A 20,296-nucleotide genomic window follows, 5' to 3' on the forward strand; every position below is an offset into this window, starting at 1 on the left:
GAGGAATAGAATATACATCATTACTAAGCATTTCAAGCATGAAAGCTTTAAAAGACCTGCCTTGGGCCAGGACAATTCAGGCTTGCCATCGTCGTTTTCCAAGGCTGTCCACACAGCTGAGATGAACTCAGGTATCTGAGATACTCCGTGTCTCCCTCTCAATTCATGTAACCCAGTGATGCCCCAGGGCCAAGGCGTTCCACCACCATGGAACATTAGAGCAGCAAGATCTATCTGTGTTACTAATTCAAAAGATTCTGGATGAACTAAAGACGGTTGGACATGGATTGTCTTAAATTTGTAATACCTGGTAACTTGGAGGCATCTGAATATCCTGGTTTTTAACAATTCATGATTAGTGGTTTTTTGTGGGTTTTTTTTTTGTCTTTTTCCTTTTTTTTTATCAGTACCAGAGATCGAACTCATGACTGCCTGCTTGCAAGGCAGGTGCTTATGCCGCTGAGCTAAATCCCCAGCCCCGATTAGTGTTAAGTTTTAAAAAAACTTATTATTAACAGCTTTATAATACATTTTTTAGAAAAATCAAGGATTTTTCAATGTTCCTTTAATTGTAACTTGTTTAGAAAAATAACAATAGCAACAGCAAATGCAATGGATCTTTTACTCTATAAGCAAAAATAGTCATTTTACTTTCTTGTTCTTCTTCTTCTTTTTTTTTTTTGCAACTTATCACATTCGTGCCTATTCTTGTTACCATGGAGACAGCTACTTGACTGCCAACAGCCTAAGCTGTGAGTCTTAAGCTAATCACCACTGAGGAAAAACCTGTAACTTTTCCTCTAAACTCTACCCTCTTCCTCACCTTCGCTCCTGACTGCTTTTCCCCTCACCTGGTCCCCTTTGCAATAAAGATCCCATGTCTTTTCCATAGATGTGACAGTGTGGGTCAAAGTTAAGAATGTGCATAGAGCAAAAATTCACTATGGAAAGATTTCCCCCAGTTACTCAATTTCCCATTATGAATAACAAAATCGCATTTTGATGTGAAAAAGATTTCATAAATCTTATTCCAGAGATTCCTTCCCTATTCCCCACCCAGTTTAGGAAAATTATTATGTCATATTTGATAACTACAGCTCAGATATATATGTATTACTTCCAATGTGATACATATGATAAATTAGCTCTTTATTTACCCTTCCTCCTATTCATATTTTGCAGTTTTCACTGAGTTGTAGCTGCTTGACCATAATTAAATGGTGTCAGATGGACCCACATGTTAAGCCACTTAATTTTATGTGACCGATAAAAAAGACCACTCCCCAGCTGCAAAGTACATCACAGGAAGAATGTCAGTAGATTTCGCAAAGTGACTATCAAGTATCTTAGACATATAAAAGCCATGAAATAAAGCTGATGTCATGGATATAAACATGTTTGTTAAAGATTGGCAGCAACAGTATAAAACATTTGTATGTCTAGAATGTGAAAAATTAATTTAGCAAGCTAAAAGACCAAGACTAAAGGTGTCCATTGATGTACTTTTGAAATCTTTGAGGCTCAAATCAAATTCTATTCCCAAGTACTGATAAAAGTGAGAGACTGATCATTTTACTCTTTATTAAAACAGGCTAAGTTAGCTGCTTGCAAAAGTACTCTGTACTTCATACTCTAGAATGAAATTTCAGTGTTAATCTTTAGGGTCTTATGCTGTGATAACAGGTCCCATCTATGAAGAGAGAGAGAGAGAGAGAGAGAGAGAGAGAGAGAGAGAGAGAGAGAGAGAAGACACAGAGAGAGAGAGCGAGAGAGAGAGAGCAATGAGAGCATCTAAGTTATCTACAAATTATGCTGATTTCCTGCCAACTTTGTGGGAACAAACAAGACCAAACTTGCAGAGGGAAGAGACCCACAGAGAACGGCTGGCTGTGCTATCTCGGATGCCATTAAAACCTCCTCAAAGTGACAGATGTCAGATGCCAGCTTTGCAATCAAAGAGTCACTTGTCCCAAGCCTCCCAAACCTGCCAGAGCAATTCATCAATATCTGATAACTGGTCGCCCAAGGAAAACCTCTCCACTCAGTGATCAGTCGGGCCCAGTTTACAGCAGGAAATCGTAAGCATGAGATTCTAGAAGACTTTGGATGAAGGAATTACCACATTCACGAGAGGCCTATGCAGAGAGAAAATACTAATATAGCCAAAGTCATAAATATTTACATATTTGCTTGACAGCAGTCTTTTCATTCAGCTCAACAAGTAGGTCAAGTGCTAATTCATAAGGAAAAATGGCATTTTCTACTTCAACCTTCAAAATTCTCTTAACCACAGATATTTGTATTACTGTTTTTTGGTAAGATATTGTGATCATTGTTTGGAATGTTCTGAATTTCCCCCAATGGGATGGATTGTGTATGTCGAGAAAGCACAAAAATTGATTAATGTCAAGTGACAGAGAACGAAAAGTCCTTGCGTGATTCTTGGTAACAGCCCACACATAGTTTGGTCACCTGTCCGAAAAACAACTCCAAATTCCTAACTCCAATTGCATATTAACATTAAAAATCCCACGACTGCCTATTAGATCTAATAAATGAAGGGAACCCACAAGACATGAAAATGATAAAAAATAATTTTCTCTGTAATGTTACAAAAATCAGCATTTTAGAGCTTTAAAGCAAGGAATAGAGTCAAAAAGGATCCTAAAATAGCTACTTTTAACTACACGCTCAATTTCAAAAATGAACTTATTAGCCATTAGTGTTTGTGCTAATTTCAAAGGTAAAGAGATTCACTAGTCATATCATAACAAGGCCAAAGGTTAATAGACCGCAGCTAACTTGGTTTTCTTGTCTAGATTTCAGAATAAATGTAGAAAGAAAGAGATAGATATTTATTTTCTTTACCTTTTTTGTTTTAATTTGAATGAGGGAACTAAAAAATGGACAGATTTATTACAACAGAATATAAGGGATTTTGGACCTCTGGTAAACTAGAACATTATTTATTATCATCCTCAAAAGTCCTTAAAAAGTCCTGTGATATTGTAATGGCTTTATAAAAGCAAAGAATCAATGGAATAGCTCAGTTCAAACGTTCACCAGGTGCCAGTCCTCAGCAGGTTCATGGGTAACCCTCTGAGCTCGGCCTTTAATCTGTGAGGAGGTGAGATGTGACTGTGGGCCCTGGGAAGGCTGAGCAGCAAGCCCTGGGGACATTCCATGTGTGCTCCGCCCACTGCCTCTGTCCATCCATCTCACAAAGACTCTGCCTTCCTTTGAATTTAGGAAACTGTTGGTTTTAAGATGTGCCACTATTTTCCATGCCCCTAAGTAGAGAAATCACTGCCAAGTAAGTCGTGACACTCCATCACATGCATCCTAATTTTGGAAGCCTTTAAAAAAACAAGATAAAATATGGTAACACATGTGACTGAGTGCCTTCCCTCCCCTGAAAATGTAATGATGAATGAAGTCTAGATTTAAAAAAAGACTCAAGGAGCTTAAGGGACGGACCCCCAGGGCACATGCAGGTAGACTCATAAAATGCCAGCCCTGATACTCTGATTCTAAATTCCACGGTTTTCCCAACATGTGACTTTGACTCCAAGACTATATGGTTAAAATTTGTAACTGGATGCCTAACAAATGCAGACAGAGAGCTAGCAAACAGAAACTGGTTCACTGACAAAAATATCTTTCATATCTTTAAGAGTAAGAAGGGATACCAGTATGCTTTAATAATGTTTGCTGGCATGCATAAATGTATTGAGGCGCGCTATGCTGTAACACAAGAAAATAAAATGTGTATGAACTATAGAAACAGACATATAAATTGCTTGGGCTTATAAGTGTGATAGACACACACGTGTAGTTGTATTTACTGGTTGCATCACAAGTTATATTTTTTCAGTAGTTGTTTATTTTGAAGTAGAACAGAACTAAGATTCTATTACAATTTTCTACTTCAAAGTTTTCTTTTCATCCTTGGTGATTCATTTCTAAGTACCAGACACCTGAAAAAGATATATAAGATAGGAGCTTGCAACCAAATTAGGGTGCAGGGATGGATTCAATTTTCCAAGCTGGGTTAGGAAACCAGTACACACAGTCCTGAATACAGCAGGGGATAGGTCAGTTTGAGACACTCACCAAATTGTAACGAAACCATAAAAATGTGGCTATGAAGATCAGCCAGAATTTAAATAGAAAAGGTAAGAAATATAGATTCAAACCCTGCAACAACCCTGAAACCCTGATGCTGACCTAACAGAAATACGAAGCAACATCTTTTGCCTTCTAAGGAGAAATAATCGTTTCCTAAAAGCACTGGGTATGTCTGAAAAGTACAAATGGACTCACAGATATTCTAACCTCATTACTTCACTCTCTCAGCCAGGTCTTACAGTAATTATCGTGCCCTAGTTTTGAAATGTTTCGGCTTTCTTCCTGCTCCATAAGAGAATATAAGAATGGTCTCATTATGAGATGGGTAGATAAAATAATATCTATTCAAATATCATCTAAAACTGCACAATGCTTTATCATATTCTGAAAAGAAGCAAGATTTTGGGGGGATTTGAGGTTAATGATAAAGAACATGCCCAAAGACAGATTAGTCTCTACACTCCAGGTCCTGCCTTCCATCATCATAGTATTATTAACCCAATCGCTAGCATAATATGAGAGTCTTCAATTCCTTAAATTAGGGGTCATGAGGAAATTGAGAAGGTAACTGAAGGAGACAAGATTTATGGGAAGGAGAGTTTTTCCTCTTGGAGGCTGAAATAAGCCACATCTTCATCCACGTCTATGTGTAGCTAGATCTACATTTTCACTTGCTTGGTCACCATGCTAACAATCATGCTGCCTTAATAGTGATTAGTGTGATTATTTATACTTCTTTTGCTAGATCTTTTGTTCTATGAATAATTTCTTGGGCACAAAATTATTGTTAGGATAGGTATAGTCCTATTTAATTCAAGATTATTCAGGTTTTACTTTTCAGAAGGACTTATAAAATAAGTCCTTTTATGTCACTTTAAGAAGGAACAAAATAAAGCTGCCTCTGGGATTTGTAAAATGTTTGTCTTTCTATCTAATCCACAAGATACGGGTTAGGCTTTCTACATTTGGGTCACGATGATGTAAATTGTAATAATTAACTGATCTATTAATAGGATGTATTCATAATAGGAAAAGATTTTTAACATACCTCATGAAGCCGGAGGTCTTTTTCATAAACAAGCTTTTTTACAAAAACAGCTATAAATACAACCCAGGCAACCATGAGCACAATCGGAAGAGAATAAGAAACACTGGTTAGGAAGCTGTAAAAAAAAAAAAAAATCAAGGGATTATAACGAATGTTATTCTTGTAGATTGTAATGCACATATATATATAGCACACACACACACATATATATATAGCATATATATAGTGCACATATATAAAACACATACTCCCTCTCATGTTGAAATTATGCCCGTTTGAAAATTAAGAGTAATTATCAATATTATCCTAATATTTATGAAGTGAGAAGCTGACTCAACAGAGGGACATCATTTCCTTGCTGTAATGTTGCAGGACTGAAAACCTAGCTCTGCACGGTTACACAAAATTGCTGTGTTGTTTAAGTTATGTTTGAGAACATTTTGTCTGAGAAAATAATTATATAGATACAATTACAAAGCTCAAAATTCTTTTATCTAAACTAAATTCTTATGTAAAAGGCATTTAGATTAGATGATGATCTGTTTATGTAACTACAAAATTACTATATTTATCTACCCTTAAGAACCTCATACTTATTATTAAACTAAATTTCTCAAACTGAAATCCAAAGCATATGATTTAAAATACAGACAAAGAATTCGGTGTTCCCAAGGAGCTGTTTTATACATGACAGAGAAATGCCTTTAGTTTAGTTTAGTTTTGTTTTTTTCTTTGAGACAGAGTTTCACAATGTACTTCAGGGTGGCCTTGAACTCACTTTGTAACCCAGGCTGCCCTCAAATTTCCAGGAATCTTCCTCATTCAGCCTCCCAAGTGCTGGGATTACAGGTGTGTGTCACCACACTGGCAAGAAATGTCTTTTTTAGGACTGTGCTAAAAAGCAGACGGGAACTAGAAGACCTTACCAAAGTCTAAAATTTTCTTGAGTGGTCAGCCCATGGTGCCTAAGAGTTCAGACACAAGGATTCTCAAGGCTGCCATGCATCACAAGCACCTCAGAAACTTCTTAAAACAGGTATCTGGGTGCCATCCATAAGCTTCTAATTAATTACATCTGGCCATGAGCTTGTTTTTAAAACAACCTCCGAGGTGCAACTGTAGTTTCTGGACCAACGAGTCATGGATCTGACAATCACAGCCTTTCTAAAACCTGATGCACAGGCCTCAGTTTCCAGTGAACTCTATGTTAATCTGTCTTGCATTGGGGGCTCCAGCAAAGTGTTCACTTGGAGAAAGGCCCATGGCCATTTCCTTTCTAACCCATAAGGCTGAGGAATTACCTCTACGTTCCCCAAGAAAAGCCCAATACTAATGCAACATGACCTCATACTCAACATGACCTTCTGAAAAGTAAGAAATGTAAAACTTTGTGCTAGGAGCCAAGTGGGACTTGGCCCATATGTTTGTTTGTTTGTTCATTTGTTTACTTCCTGTGAAACTGGTATGGGGTAGGCATTCACAAAAATTTGTCAAACGAATTTCGAATTTCGGGTCCAGCCTTGATGCAGTTTCTGGCTCTAGACTTAGACAAGGCTGCACTCATTAATACCAAATCCTCTGTAATGTTTCTTCCAAGTGATTGTGTTTTTTAGGCTTTATAGAGGCGTAAGGAGAAAATGTACATCTTACAATCAGAGGGACCAGTGCAGGATTACTTTATGTCTTAGTCAAGTTACTTAGCCCTCGTGAACTTCGCCTTCATCTTGGAATTATGGACAATAAAACCCACTCTCACATAAGTCAGGAAGTTTGCTGTAGGAACAAATGAAGCATTTCATATGTAGCAAAATGTGTATATGTACCTATATGAGTACATATGAGTATGTGTCTATAAAAATGCAGACTGCTGTCACTTGTATTCTTTAAAGAAATCTCTAGGCACGTACCATTTTAGGTTCTAAGCATCTAACACAGGCTTGGTGACTATTTCCTCTCTCACTTGTTATGTCTAAATGAATGAACAGAAGTGAGTTCTTTTTTTTTTTTTTTTTTGTCTTTTTCATTTTTATCGGTACCAGGGATTGAACTCATGACCACATACTTGCAAGGGATGCGCTTATGCCACTGAGCTAAATCCCCAGCCCCTGTAGAGTTCTCAAAAAAGTGATTGTTCATTAGCAGGGACAATGAACATGCAGACTTACTTGTCTTTCATATAGCAGGGATAAGGAATCGCTTGGACCTGGACAGCTATTTCCTGTGAGTTTCTTCCTGTTTGCAATTCAATGATTGCTCTTTCAATACTGTCCTGTAGATAAACAAAAGCCCTGCCATAGATTTGGTTGTGGGATGGCGAATTGTGTGGCCCTGGAGCCCAAATCTTGGTTCTTATGCTTCTTGTCGTCTGGGAAGTCTTCAAACTCATGCGGATGGTGTATTTTACAACAGGAGGAAGAGAGACACTTTCAGAGTCGTGGGCTCTGTGCCAGCTTTTGTTAGAAGGCAGCTTAAAAATAACACCTAAAAGTAAAATGGAAACAATAACAGAAAGGTTATTTTATGAGTGATATTATTCATTGTTCACAGGGTACACAGAAGGGAAAGTCAAACAGTCAATCGAGTTGGTGATGCCATGGTAGATCAGGCTCCTGATTTACAGAAAACATGATTAACTGCGAAGTGTCACCCTCAGAGAGTCAAAGCTGGAGTTGAAGAGTATAATCACATAACTCAATGACTAGATTAACGACTTCACTTTAAACTACTTATTAAAAATGTTTTAAAAACCCTACTTTTAAGTGAATAATCTTAACTGATTATGAGGATAATTTCACCTGTTAATTATAAAATGCTTTTCATTTTTAATTTGAATTACACCAATGAAATTAGACGTGTTGAAGTCTCCTCACACTTAGAAAATATGAGTTGGTGACTACATGAAAGGTTCTCATTTGTGAGGACATCAGAGAGGGTAATGACCTCTGGACTAGTTTTCTGAGTTCTAGATGAAAGAGGTTAAAAAAAGAATTTGGCCAATTTTTGTACAAAGGGAAGCTCAAGTTCTAATAGAATAGCACTTACTTCCAAAGAGTTCATTGCTTTTGTAGAGCCTTTTAGCTTCTCTCTCCATTTCATCTATGGTTTCTGCTGCCTGAATACGGTCATACAACACACAAGAGGAAATGTTTACTGTCAGGGAAGACAGCGTGTTGAGCTGATCAATGATGTCCATGTTGTTTTCCAATGTCAGCCTGAGAGTATCTGACGCAACAAAGGAGATAAAAAATATTATAATGAGACAAAATACCGATGTGTTTGGTACACATTTAAAGCTAATATTATAAAAATGAGATGATGTAGAATTTATTCTAAAAACATCCAGTATTCTATACTGAGGCAAATGTTCTGCAAATATTCATTTAAGACAATATTGAGATTAGAGATAAATATAGTAAACTCTGGTTCAAAGTAAGCTACCATGAGTGACAGACAGTAGGAAGCAGGGTGATCTTCAAATGCACAGGGTAATAAGAGCCTTTCTTCAGATGGGAAGGAGAGGGAAAGGGCATGAAGAAAAAAGTTGAAATAAAAAGTTGAAATAGAACTTTTGCAAATGGGAGAGGGGTCACATGCTAGAAGGAACAGGGAGGGTGAGGGGTAGGAGACAAAAAGAATTAAGTAGTGTGGTGCACATTTGCCAGCATCCCACAACAATTGTAATCATTAATACATGTAAACATATGTTAATAGGAAATTTTAAAAATAAAATGAGACACAAGATCATTTAAAAGTATATGGCAACCATTTGTTTAAGAAAGATTTAAGAGTGACTACATTTTAAAAAATTCTCTACATAGGTTAGAAGGAAAAGTTAGAAATGAGCTTAACATGAACAGAAATGTCTATTCTGTACGAGATGCTAATGCACAAATTGAAACAAAGGAAAGTCTATGCAGACTGTTTAAAACTAATAAACTGTATCACTGTTTAAAATGTGGTACAGAAACACTTAAAATAACTGAGAATATACTAACTTTCTGATATTGTTTTATTTATAATTTTAGATGAGCTACCTATATTGATATCTGTAGTAACCTTGATAAAATGATTAGGATTTTAATTTAGGTAATTATCTGTAAAAAAAAAGGACTTAATTGCTCTTCCGTATCATGATTCTTTGTGAATAGATTAACTGAAACAAAGGGCAAATATGAAATTGCAAGATAACAAGTCATTCATCCTATTAGATTTTTACTAACGATCATCATGAATAGTGAGAAATCATAAATCCCTCCTGGCAGACCCTAACATGACTTTTACATCCTCTGAAATAAGACTAAATTTCTTACAGAAAGCAACTTCTTAAATGCATTTCTCATTAGAAATTAAAGCGAAATGCTTTACTTGATGTACACTCTGGTGGGGGAGGGGCAGGCTGCGTAAGAACAGCGACCCCTAGTGGTCCTCGGGAATCAGCGCATCAAAGAATTCTTAAGCCTTGCTTCTAGACAGAATCAGAGAAATGGATAGGTGAGGGCTCAGGACCCCCTCAAATTCAAGGGATATAATCTCTTAGGTTCTGAATTACACAGATAACCACAATGTTAGGCTCATTTTTAAAAGTTAGGACTGATAAAATTTGTGTAAGAACTTTGTCATTTATTCCTGTCGTTTATACTTTTATCACATGCCTTATGCAAATCATACTTTTAGACACTAAATCTACAGATACCTTCCTTTAACCAAACTGAGTGGGCTATCATAAAGCATATAATTGTGTACCATACAAATATAGTTATAATTCCTCTCCCTGGGTTACTAAGTCATTTATGTCCCAGCAATGCTGGGGAGAAGGAGGAGCTTTGGCTCTGCTACCGCCAGATTCTGAAGCTCTCAATCCCTTCCTCAGACTTGCGGTTGCATAGCAACAGTGAATCAGACAGAGCCTGAATTAGATGTCTTGTATCCTTTAGGTTGAAGGTGGGGATGTGGCAGAGGCAGCGCAGAAGTTCACACAGCTTCCTTTGATCCTCTGCAGCCTGTTCCTTTTAAATGACCATGAGAGGAAAACCCAACCTTGAATTCTGATGCAGGTTTATTTTCTCCGCAGTGCCTTTGTCTTGCGTTTGCTAACTCTGTAACTGCTTCCAATTACATTCTGGGTTAGTCAAGTGATACAGAGGCCAGTGCAGATATAAATCATAAATAAATCATTTTAGCCCCCGTTGTCCTTAAGGACTTGCTTTTCAGGTTACCAAAAAATAATGTTCCTTTATTTATAACAACCTACCTATGATTAGAGAAAACCCTGCATTTACACAGGCTATGTTGCAATACAGTTACTGAAGCAAACTGTGGATTGTGAGTGTTTAATCATCACTGATTGTAAGCATAAAGTAAATGGAAGAAGGATGGACAAATCTGAGGCCTCACTTTTCTTTGAATAACTGGTTAGAGACTGAAGACGAGGAAGAGCTGACTTCACAGAGGACTTTTTTTTACATGACCAGTGAATAAAAATACACCCCTGGGACTCACCGAGTTCTTCTATCTGCTTGAGTAGCTCAACAGCATCAAGTCCCACGGAGAACTTTACAAACACTTGCACAAAGGGATTCTTGAGAGTGTTCTAATAAACAATAATGGACAATCAGTTTAAATACAAGAAGATACATTCTTATGGTCTGTCGAAAAACGACCACAGTGAAATGACCATTGCTGGGGCGTCACCAATGCACTGTCTCACAAAGGCTTACATTCAAATCATTGAGAAGGAGAAAAGACTGGGTGGTAGTTCACACAGACAAACTGATTAGCACATTAAAGTGCCAGAGAAACCACACTCATCAACATTATTAAATCCCAGGCAACTTAACAGTCTTTTCTTCATAACTACCATATTATTTCCTTTCAACATGGACTGTATGAACAGTGCTGTGGTTCGTGTTTGAATTTTGTTCTACTGAAACAAATAAAAACAGCTTTTAAACATCGTAACATCTACATGGAGTTTGACATTACAACTGGTTTGTATTCGAGGTATTACTTCCTAACTATGAGGCTTTCAGCAAGTACCCTGACCTTTTCAGCTCTAAGCTACCATTCTATAAAATAGGGAAAATGATCCATCTCATCAGAAAAGTCAACAAACATTGGTACACTATTGTTTTAGGTACTGAATACAGGGCCTTTCTGTTGAGGTATGTCCCCAGCTCTTACTTCTATTTGACATAGGTCATGCTAAATCTTGGAATTGCCCAAATTGGGCCATATCTTGGATTCCACCTCGCATAGCCTCCCAGTGGGCTGAGATGACAGGCAGGTGCCACCCCGGCATGTTTTGGAAGATGGTATCTGGGGACTGCACACAGGTCCTTGTTCATGCTAACCATACACTCTACCACGGAGCCTCATTCCCAGACTGGTTCTATTACTTTCTGTACTTAATAGATGACAAAGTTAGGGTTAAAGAATGACACACAGCATTCCCAAGGACACACAGTTAATAAAACTCAAACAGAAAGTTGAAGGAAAAATTGCAACTTAATTGAAAGATTGTTTTTCTTGAGTGTTAACAACAATGTTTTTATGTGAACTCTTCTTACACTGGTTCATCTTTTAGGGCACAGATTGGTAGCTTTACTGTTTCATCCTTCACACCATTATCTTTTGTTTTAATTATCATGACTATGAATATTCATAGTCTTATGGCTAAGAATAATATATATTATTATAACATATAGATAACAGAAATAACTTGCTAAATCTATAGCTATTGAGCATTCTAAAATAGTAGCACTTACGTGGCTATCATTTAGTCATGTGATAAGACAATAGAATCATTTAAAATCTATTTACCAGGAATTAACTTGTGTATCATAGAAAATTTAAATCAAAGCATTATTTATATGCAAAGGACTTTATTACTTACAATTCAGAAATGAGCCACTGAGAATTATTTCCATTCTCCCATCACTCTCTTGATAATTAGTCTTGTGATATATGATACTATTTTCAAATTCACACATATGATCTTCACAAGTTTGTGAAGTGGTTATCCAAATGCACATTTTACAAATTCATATAAACCATAACTCAAGTACTTTAATTCATTTGTCCGAAGACTCATGGTGGCAAGGCCAGGCCTTGTGCTAAGAGCTAAAATGTCAGGCTGTGTGCAAATGTTACGACTGCTGTCTAGATGTCCCCCGAAATCCTTTCGTGGTCAGAGGTAAAGCTTTTCAAGGTGGCTGGATCAAGAGTGTGTGGTGCTGGGATGAAAGGAGTGGGATTACTAGATTAGTTCTCCGACGGGTTTAGCACACTCTGGGTATGGCTAACAGGAAGGCCACCCCCCAGGGCGTATCCTAGATAAAATATGGGGGCAGAAGGTGGGCTGCTGCAGACACTTGCTGCTCACTCCCCTCCGCTTCCTGCCTGCCATGAGCTATTTCTCCTTTGCCCTGCTATTCTGCCTTGGAGAAAGCGAACTATGAACTGGAACCTCTAAGATTCTGAGACACTGTAAACCTTTCCTCCTTTAACTTTGGTTGTCAGATATTTTGTCTCAGCAACGAGAAAAGTAACTAAGACAACATACTTACAGAATTGAGCTTTTCTTCAATAATTGAGAATAGCAATTTATATATTTTTTCTATGATAGAATAAAGGTACTTCCATGAGATGATGGGCCATCTGTGAATATGGTCACAGAGATTTTTTGGTACTAGGAATTGAATTCAGGACTTGCACTTGCCAGGCAGGCACTTGTGCTGCTGAGCTATATTCCCAGCTCTGGTTATGGAGATTCTAACAAAAATTACTGAACTTTGAAATCATTATGCTTAGATCATGTCTTTTGTTAATTCACTACATTGGCTTCCACAAATTTCCTTAATAAAATAATACACGATTTCCTTTTCTATTCACAGGGACAAAAAGTTTTCAGAGAAAAGAATAATCTGCCACTTAGGAAAAAATACACATGCATATCAATAAAATTAGATCAAAAAAGCCTCTGCTGGGAGTCACTAGAAAAGACACTAAAATGAACATGTTTAAACTTAAAATCAAAATTGAATACTAAATTGTGGGGAAGATATTTCATGAAAATTTATTTCATTTTATACTTTAAGAATACAGTAATAATGGTAATGTTTATTGTTACATTTATTCTATAATTTATTCTAAAATTCAAGTTATAACAGTAACTGTGCACTCATTTTTAATCAAAACAAAACTAAGGAAAGCATCGTTCGGGTTATACTTTTTCTTACACAGTTGTATGATTCATTCTGTTTAATTCCTCAGCCTTATGATAAAAAGAACTTTTTTGGCAGTAACATTCAGAGGCTTCCCTTTGATATGCAAGCCATTCCCCATTGTAGCTCCTTTATGGTTATCATTCTTGCCAATTTTCTTTTCCTTACTCGGTGACTGGACTAACTCTACAATTCCATTTTTAATCGTCAATAGCTCTCTTTGTGCTTGAAACATTTCCCTGCTTTATTTGCATTATCTTTAGAAATTCTTGTATATGTTACAAGAACTATAAGTCACACTTTTTAACTAACGTGCATTACATTTTAGTAGCAATGTCAAATCTTTAATTTACACTAGAATAAGCACGAGGGTTGTTTGAATGTCATTATTTTGAAGGAGCAATTTACTACAGAGCATTGGCTAGGTATAGTAACTCTTGGTTAATTACATGGCCTTCAACTTTAGACCCTTAGATAACTACTCTAAAACATCAACAGCTTGTGTCAATATATTTAAAAGATTTAGATTTTGTTAATACATGTGGGATATGTTTCAACTCAAGAGCACCCCTAAATGCCATGTTTTCCCAAATATTGGTAATTTAGGCGTTCTAGTCAATTAAGACAGAAAAAATCATAATTTAAAGGAGAGAAATGAGTTTGGTATACTTTTTATACACTGAAAACGGATGCTAAGGTACACTCTGCCCATTTGCATAATGAAGGCAATTCAAATATCAAAGAATCCTAATTCTTATTAAGATGAGTGACAGAACTCTCTCATACCTGAAGCATTGGAATCGCTTGGTTCATCAGATAGAAGGAATTCATGACGAGTGGAGATTTATCCACCCACTCTTGAGATTTTTCTCTTAATTCAGCCAGCTGTCTCAAAGTTGCATTAGACTTAATAACAAAGAAATAAAGAGATCGGTTCATTAGTATTTTCCTACATTTCAAAATTATATCTTAAAGTTATTTTTATTACTTTATTATTAAAAGGTAATGTTAGTGAGTAACATTGTTAGAAATTTTCTACGTTACTGAAAGTTTCAAATGGCAGATTTTATAAGGGTTAAGATTGTTTATAAAACTATGGAAATTTTTGTATTTGACTCATGCAGAGTAGATTTATAATCAAAATCAAAGTGTCTCTTTGGGACTTCTCACAAGTTTTTCCTTTTTGCCAGTGGTACACTTACCTTTGGTACTGAGGTACACTCAAGTTCAAAGAGATAAGAAAGATATTCTTACATATTGAGAATAGGAATGGATATGTTGCAGATATTTTTGGAAATCAATCTAAAAACAGTCAGTAAAATAAGATGCAATATCCTTTAATCCCTGAATCCTGAATATTTATCTCACTAGGAAATGAAGATAACTGTAGGTAAACCCAGTGCTGATTGTTACAACATACACATTGTTTTATGTTGTAAAAAAAAAAAAAATTAGGAAAAAAGAAAAAAATCAGAAACATAATGACCAACAACAGTAAATTTCTTGCTATAAAAAATTGGCAATCTGTACAAAGAATGACTTAAACTATCCCTAATGAGTTGGATGAATTTCTACAGTGTATTCATATGTGAGAAAAGCAATATGTAGAAAAGTATTGTAAAACAATCTAATTTTAATAATGTAAAAAATGATGAAAGAACTCTATACTGGACTGTATTTGTAACATAATAATGTATAAAAAAGGAATATGAATTAATGATAGGAACATGTATACAGTACATTGATACTAACATGAATTAGGTTTATAAGAAGAGAAGAGTAAGATCAAAGAACAGAAAAAGGTGAGGACCAAGCAGGTAGAGGGAAAAGCTGTCCTTGGAAATGAAGCATGTGTTTGATTTCATTCATGTAAAATTATGCAGAAGCATGAAATAAATCAAATAAGATTAATTATAAATGATAAAAGCAAAAATTTCTCAGCACTGGCCTTGTGTTCGTTTCTATACAGACCTAAAGCTGTTACATTCAGTGGAGCTGGTTGCATGACCAAGTGGGAGTGCATCAATTTTTCCACTTTCATTCTGTCATTTTAAATGTGTTACATCTTATAATTCAAATCATTAAAGTCAATTTTAAAAGGAAAAGGGAAATGCTATTATGTTAAATGAGGTAGATGATAAGTATGCTTATTATTAGTAATGTATTTTTCAACATCTTTCTTCTATAGAAGTAGGAAATATTAAGTTATACAGCCAAATATGAAGGCCACAATCTACAGTTTAGGGATTGCTTTTGTTCAAATTAGCTACATAATATGACTAAATATTTTTCTAGTGCAATTATTTTTGCACACATTGAATGATATAGTTTTAAAAATTTCTGCCTTTTTTGAGATTGATTGAAAAGTCTTTTGCAATTAATCACATTCTTAAGTGTCAACAGGGTTCATTTTTCTTCCAAAGACTGCCCGCCACTGTCCACTGCTCATAGACATCCAGGCAGAATTATTAAGAATTTCAAAAGATGAAAGGAAAAGCAATAGTATGTAAAATATAAAGAAGTCAGAGTCTACTAAAAGAAATTTGGGAGTTGTCTATTTTTAAGAAGGTATCTTAATCCTCAAAATAGAAACATCAAGTTTGCACAGACAAACCTTTTCCATGATGGCCTTTGTAATTGGGTTGTATGGTGCATATAGAATCTTTCCCAACAGCATTGGTTTCAAGAAAGCCCAAATCACAGGTCCAGCAGGCATGTTAATGATGTCTTTATAAAGGGAAAAGCAAAATGGTGCTGGAAGGATAAAGGGAGGGGAAAATCATACAATAGACAGATTGTAAATCTATTTCCTCATGATAAATCAACACAGATTATCATAATCAAAACATAAGATTTACCGCTGCCTATATTGCAGATGTGAGGTATCTGGTATCAGACAATCCATAGTAAGATAATTTCTAAGGTGAGAAAGCTTAACCCAAGAAACAATCCCAGAATAAATGATGGCATTTTGCCAAAAGCAGACATAAAGATTGAAAATCACACTTCAGAATTGCTTCCAGCAGATTCATTTCACCAATATTTAATGTTCTAAAAATACACAAGAACCTGCCAGTGGAATAGTATAAGATATTTAAAAATGGCTTAATAAATGTTTGTTGAATAAATAAAGAGATGAATGAATGGGTAAATCCAATTTCTATACTAAATATTCATTTATTATTCAGAAGAGGTCTGCTGAGCACATTTTGCATCTCAAAGTTTATAGATCAAGTAATCAGCTTTGATGTGCAATGAAATGTTTATAGTTGGCTGTATTCATGCAGCTCTACCAAATAGGTTACAAATTTCTAATGCTAGAAAATAAAGAAAAAATATTGACCCAAACAAATTTAAGGCAAGTTTTGATGAAATCTCCTAGCAAGGAATGCACAATTTTGACTGACAAATTCTAAAGTGCAAACATGTGGCACATAGGGACATTTTGGTCAATGACTGACCAAAATGTGTTAGAGTGGTCCCCAAAGATCATGCTGCCCAGTGATGTTGTAGCAATCTGAGTGTGTATATACATCATGATGTTTGCATAGCGATGCAATCACAGAATCATGTATATTTCAGAATGTTCCCCTAGCCTCACATGATTCATGACTTATCGTGCTGTGGTTTAGAAAACAGGCTTTATAGCAGGTTGCTTGGGTTCATATAACAGCTCTAATACATCCAAGTGGAATGATCTTGGTCAGGGTACTTAGTCTCTTTCCCTCTTACTAAGAAGGAACATAGTAGTATTCACTATCTCATAGGGCTGCTGAAAAGACAGTGTGTGTTAATGTACATAACATGCTTGACATGTGACTAAGTAGTCTAAATTTTCTCCTTAGTTCTTGGGAAAAATTAGTAATTCTTTTACCATGAAAAGCTAAGACAAAGTATGAAAAGCAAAGACAATGTTTTTAATTGTCTTTAAGAATAATTATCATATGTATTTTGAAGGATACTCACTGGTATGTAAAGGAATTCCATACTTTGCGGCAATTTGCTTTTTACTTAATTTATACGTCAAAAAATCCTTGGTGTGGTTGCCTTTTGGTTTCTGGGAAGAGGGCAGCATAGCAGTTAAATATTCAGTGGAAATTCCTTTAGAACACAGTGCTTGGGAGATGGTGCTAAATGATCCTTGGGGTGTGTTCATTCTGTTGCTTCTGTACATAGCCTGTGAGACCAAAATCAGAGGTTTATTAAAATGACATGTGCTATAGATACTGCTGAAAACAAGATAGAAATAAAATTTGATAATGCTTGCATTATCTTACTTTCCATAATTCTTTTAAAATATGTATCTCAAATGTAAACACAGAAGGATAAATTCCACCAACTTAAATGGCTGACAAAATTGCCCCAACAGAAGAGTTTTCTTTCAGGTGATTTCTTTTGGTGTGCTAGATGTTAGTTGAATACATTATAGCCAACCTTAAATAATACTTAGAATGACAGGAAGAATTTTTCAGCAAGAACACTCCTGGGTGACTTTGCTACCTGTGTTAGCGGAGTACTTCTGGAGAAGTGCATTTGTTTCAGGGATCTCATTTTGTCCAGCAATGGATGTGTGCCTGAAGCCATCTGATTGAGAATCTCTTTCAGCCTTCTGAAGAGTTCGATCATCTTTTCTACTGGCTTTTGATCTTTCCTAGGGAAAAACACCTAACAGAAATGGAACAAAAGATAAATGATTCATGTGGAGAAACTGGAACTCTTCTGCACTGTTGGTGACAATGATAAATTTAGTGCAACCAGTTTGGGAAACATTTTGGAAGTTAGTTAAATAAACTTAATTTACCAGTCATCCTTACATGTTTACCCAACAGAAATGAAAATATACACAAAAAATTGTATGTGAATATTCATAGTAGCATTATTAACAATAGACAAAAAGAAATCATAAAATATATATATCCTTAGAATACTATTTGGCAATATTAAAAAATGGGATGCTCTATTATAACATGTGTGAAAGTAAAAAGCATTATACCAGGCAAAAGAAGCCACACACTAAGCTCTATATGCATAATTAATTAAACTTACATGACATGTCTAAAAGAAACAAATCTTTAGGAACAGAATTGGAGGTTGCCTAGGGTAGAGATTGGTGAGAAAAGTAACTGAAAATGACCAAGAAGTTTGTTTGATGAGTGATAGAAGTGTTCCAAAAATAGGTTGCTGTCATAATTGCATAATTTTACACATGTACTAAAAACATCATTGTAATCTGATTTAAAAATGGCCAAATGACCAGAACAGATATTTCTCAGAAAATACACAAATGGCCAACAAGTATATGAAAAAATATTCAACAGGGAAATCAAATCAAAAGCACAGTGAGATATAATCTCAACCCAGCTACAATAACTTTATGAAAAAGACTTAAAAAAGTGCTGGTGAGCATGCAGAGAAAGGAAAAATCTCACGCATTGTAGTGGGAATATAAATTAGTGTAGTCATTCAGGCATGGTGGCACATGCCTGCAATCTCAGTACTTGAAAGGCTAAGGTAGAAAAGATCGCCATGAGTTCAAGACCAACCTGAGTAGAGACAGAGAGAGAAAGAGAGAGAGAGGAAAAGAAGAAAAGAAAATCATTACAGAAAACAGTAATATGAAGCATTCCTAAAAACTTAGACATAGAACAACCATATGATCTAACAATCTAACTTTTGGAAATCCAAAAGAAATTAAATTAGTAGCTTGAAGAAATACCTGACTTGCATGTTTATTGCAGTGACATTCCCAATACTCTAGGTAAAGATTCAATGTATGTGTCCATCAAGGGACGAATGGGTAAAGAAAATTGTTACACTTGCACACTGTTGGATATTATGTACCATTAAAAGAATGAGGTATTGTCATTCGCAGTAACATGGAAAGAATTGGAAAACAGTATGTCTGGTGAAACAAAGCAGGCTCATGGTTTATGTCGGTGGCCTCGTGAATTTGCGTTGTGCGTTTGTGATTGGTTCATTGTCTAGAGCTTGGATTGTGGTGTCAATGCTCCACCCGCCTAGGGATGGAGCCAGAATACAATGTAAAGGCAGGAAGAAGGTGTGTCATTCTCTCTTGCCAGTTTCCACCTGGGTGTTTGCAGACCCCAGGAACTGCGGCCCGCTTGGTTGCCTTGGAGCCAACTGAGTATGCACTGAAACCTCCAAAAACTGTAAGAAATAAACCTTTCCTTTCCCAACTTTGAGCATCGGGTATTTTGTCTCAGCGACCAGTAAAAAGTAACTAAGACAGCAGGTGTTTAAAATACCGAGTATTTTTACTAAAATGTGGAAGCGAAAAGTTGACCTGAGAATCAGTGGTCACAGAGTCTGGAAAGGCTTTGCCAGAGAAGACTAGAGACACAGTGATCGATGGGTTTACAGTTGCAACTGAGTAGGAGGAATAGGGTCTTATGTTCTGTAGCACAGTAGGTAACTATGGTTGACAACAATTAATTGAATATTTAAAAATACCTAGTATACAGGATGCTCCCAACACAAAGGAATGATAAATGTCTACGGTGATGAAGATGCAGACTACATTGATCTGATCACTGTACAATGCATTACATTGAAATGCACCTTATACATATGTAGACTTACCACGTATCAACTAAAAATTTAAAATTTTAAAAAAATTAAGTGGTTCACTAAAAAGTGAGTGAACTATGCAGTATATAAATTACACCTCAGAAAGGTTACAAGAGTAAATGGTTTAGAAGGTAAGGCAAATGTCAGTTACTTAAAGCTTTATATCTGACTGTCCTCATACTCTAATACATAAAGTGTTCCTAAACATTAGATAAGATCTGCAAAAAAAGTTCAGTGATGTACTAAGTTCAGTGACTTTAATCCTACAATGCTTATCTGCTTCAGGGAAACAAAATCATTGAAAATATCT

At 35.9% G+C, this 20,296-nt stretch overlaps 1 protein-coding gene across 1 annotated transcript in view; it reads right to left on the reverse strand.

The window, feature by feature from the left end:
• The window catches only part of Abca12 (ATP binding cassette subfamily A member 12), a 170,215-nt gene that overhangs the window by 53,623 nt on the left and 96,296 nt on the right, over nucleotides 1–20,296 (reverse strand). Inside the window, exons 16-23 of the mRNA XM_003474203.4 lie at nucleotides 17,899–18,063; nucleotides 17,365–17,575; nucleotides 16,013–16,152; nucleotides 14,185–14,304; nucleotides 10,676–10,766; nucleotides 8,219–8,398; nucleotides 7,342–7,657; nucleotides 5,177–5,291 (exon numbers count right to left, since the gene is read on the reverse strand). Of these exons, the coding sequence (XP_003474251.2) occupies nucleotides 5,177–5,291; nucleotides 7,342–7,657; nucleotides 8,219–8,398; nucleotides 10,676–10,766; nucleotides 14,185–14,304; nucleotides 16,013–16,152; nucleotides 17,365–17,575; nucleotides 17,899–18,063 (1,338 nt within the window). The remainder of the gene's footprint in view (nucleotides 1–5,176; nucleotides 5,292–7,341; nucleotides 7,658–8,218; nucleotides 8,399–10,675; nucleotides 10,767–14,184; nucleotides 14,305–16,012; nucleotides 16,153–17,364; nucleotides 17,576–17,898; nucleotides 18,064–20,296) is intronic.

Source organism: Cavia porcellus, unplaced genomic scaffold (assembly GCF_034190915.1).
Source record: "Cavia porcellus strain 051 isolate PalLab524CR breed Dunkin Hartley unplaced genomic scaffold, mCavPor4.1 scaffold_26, whole genome shotgun sequence".
NCBI classification, from domain to species: Eukaryota; Metazoa; Chordata; class Mammalia; order Rodentia; family Caviidae; genus Cavia; species Cavia porcellus.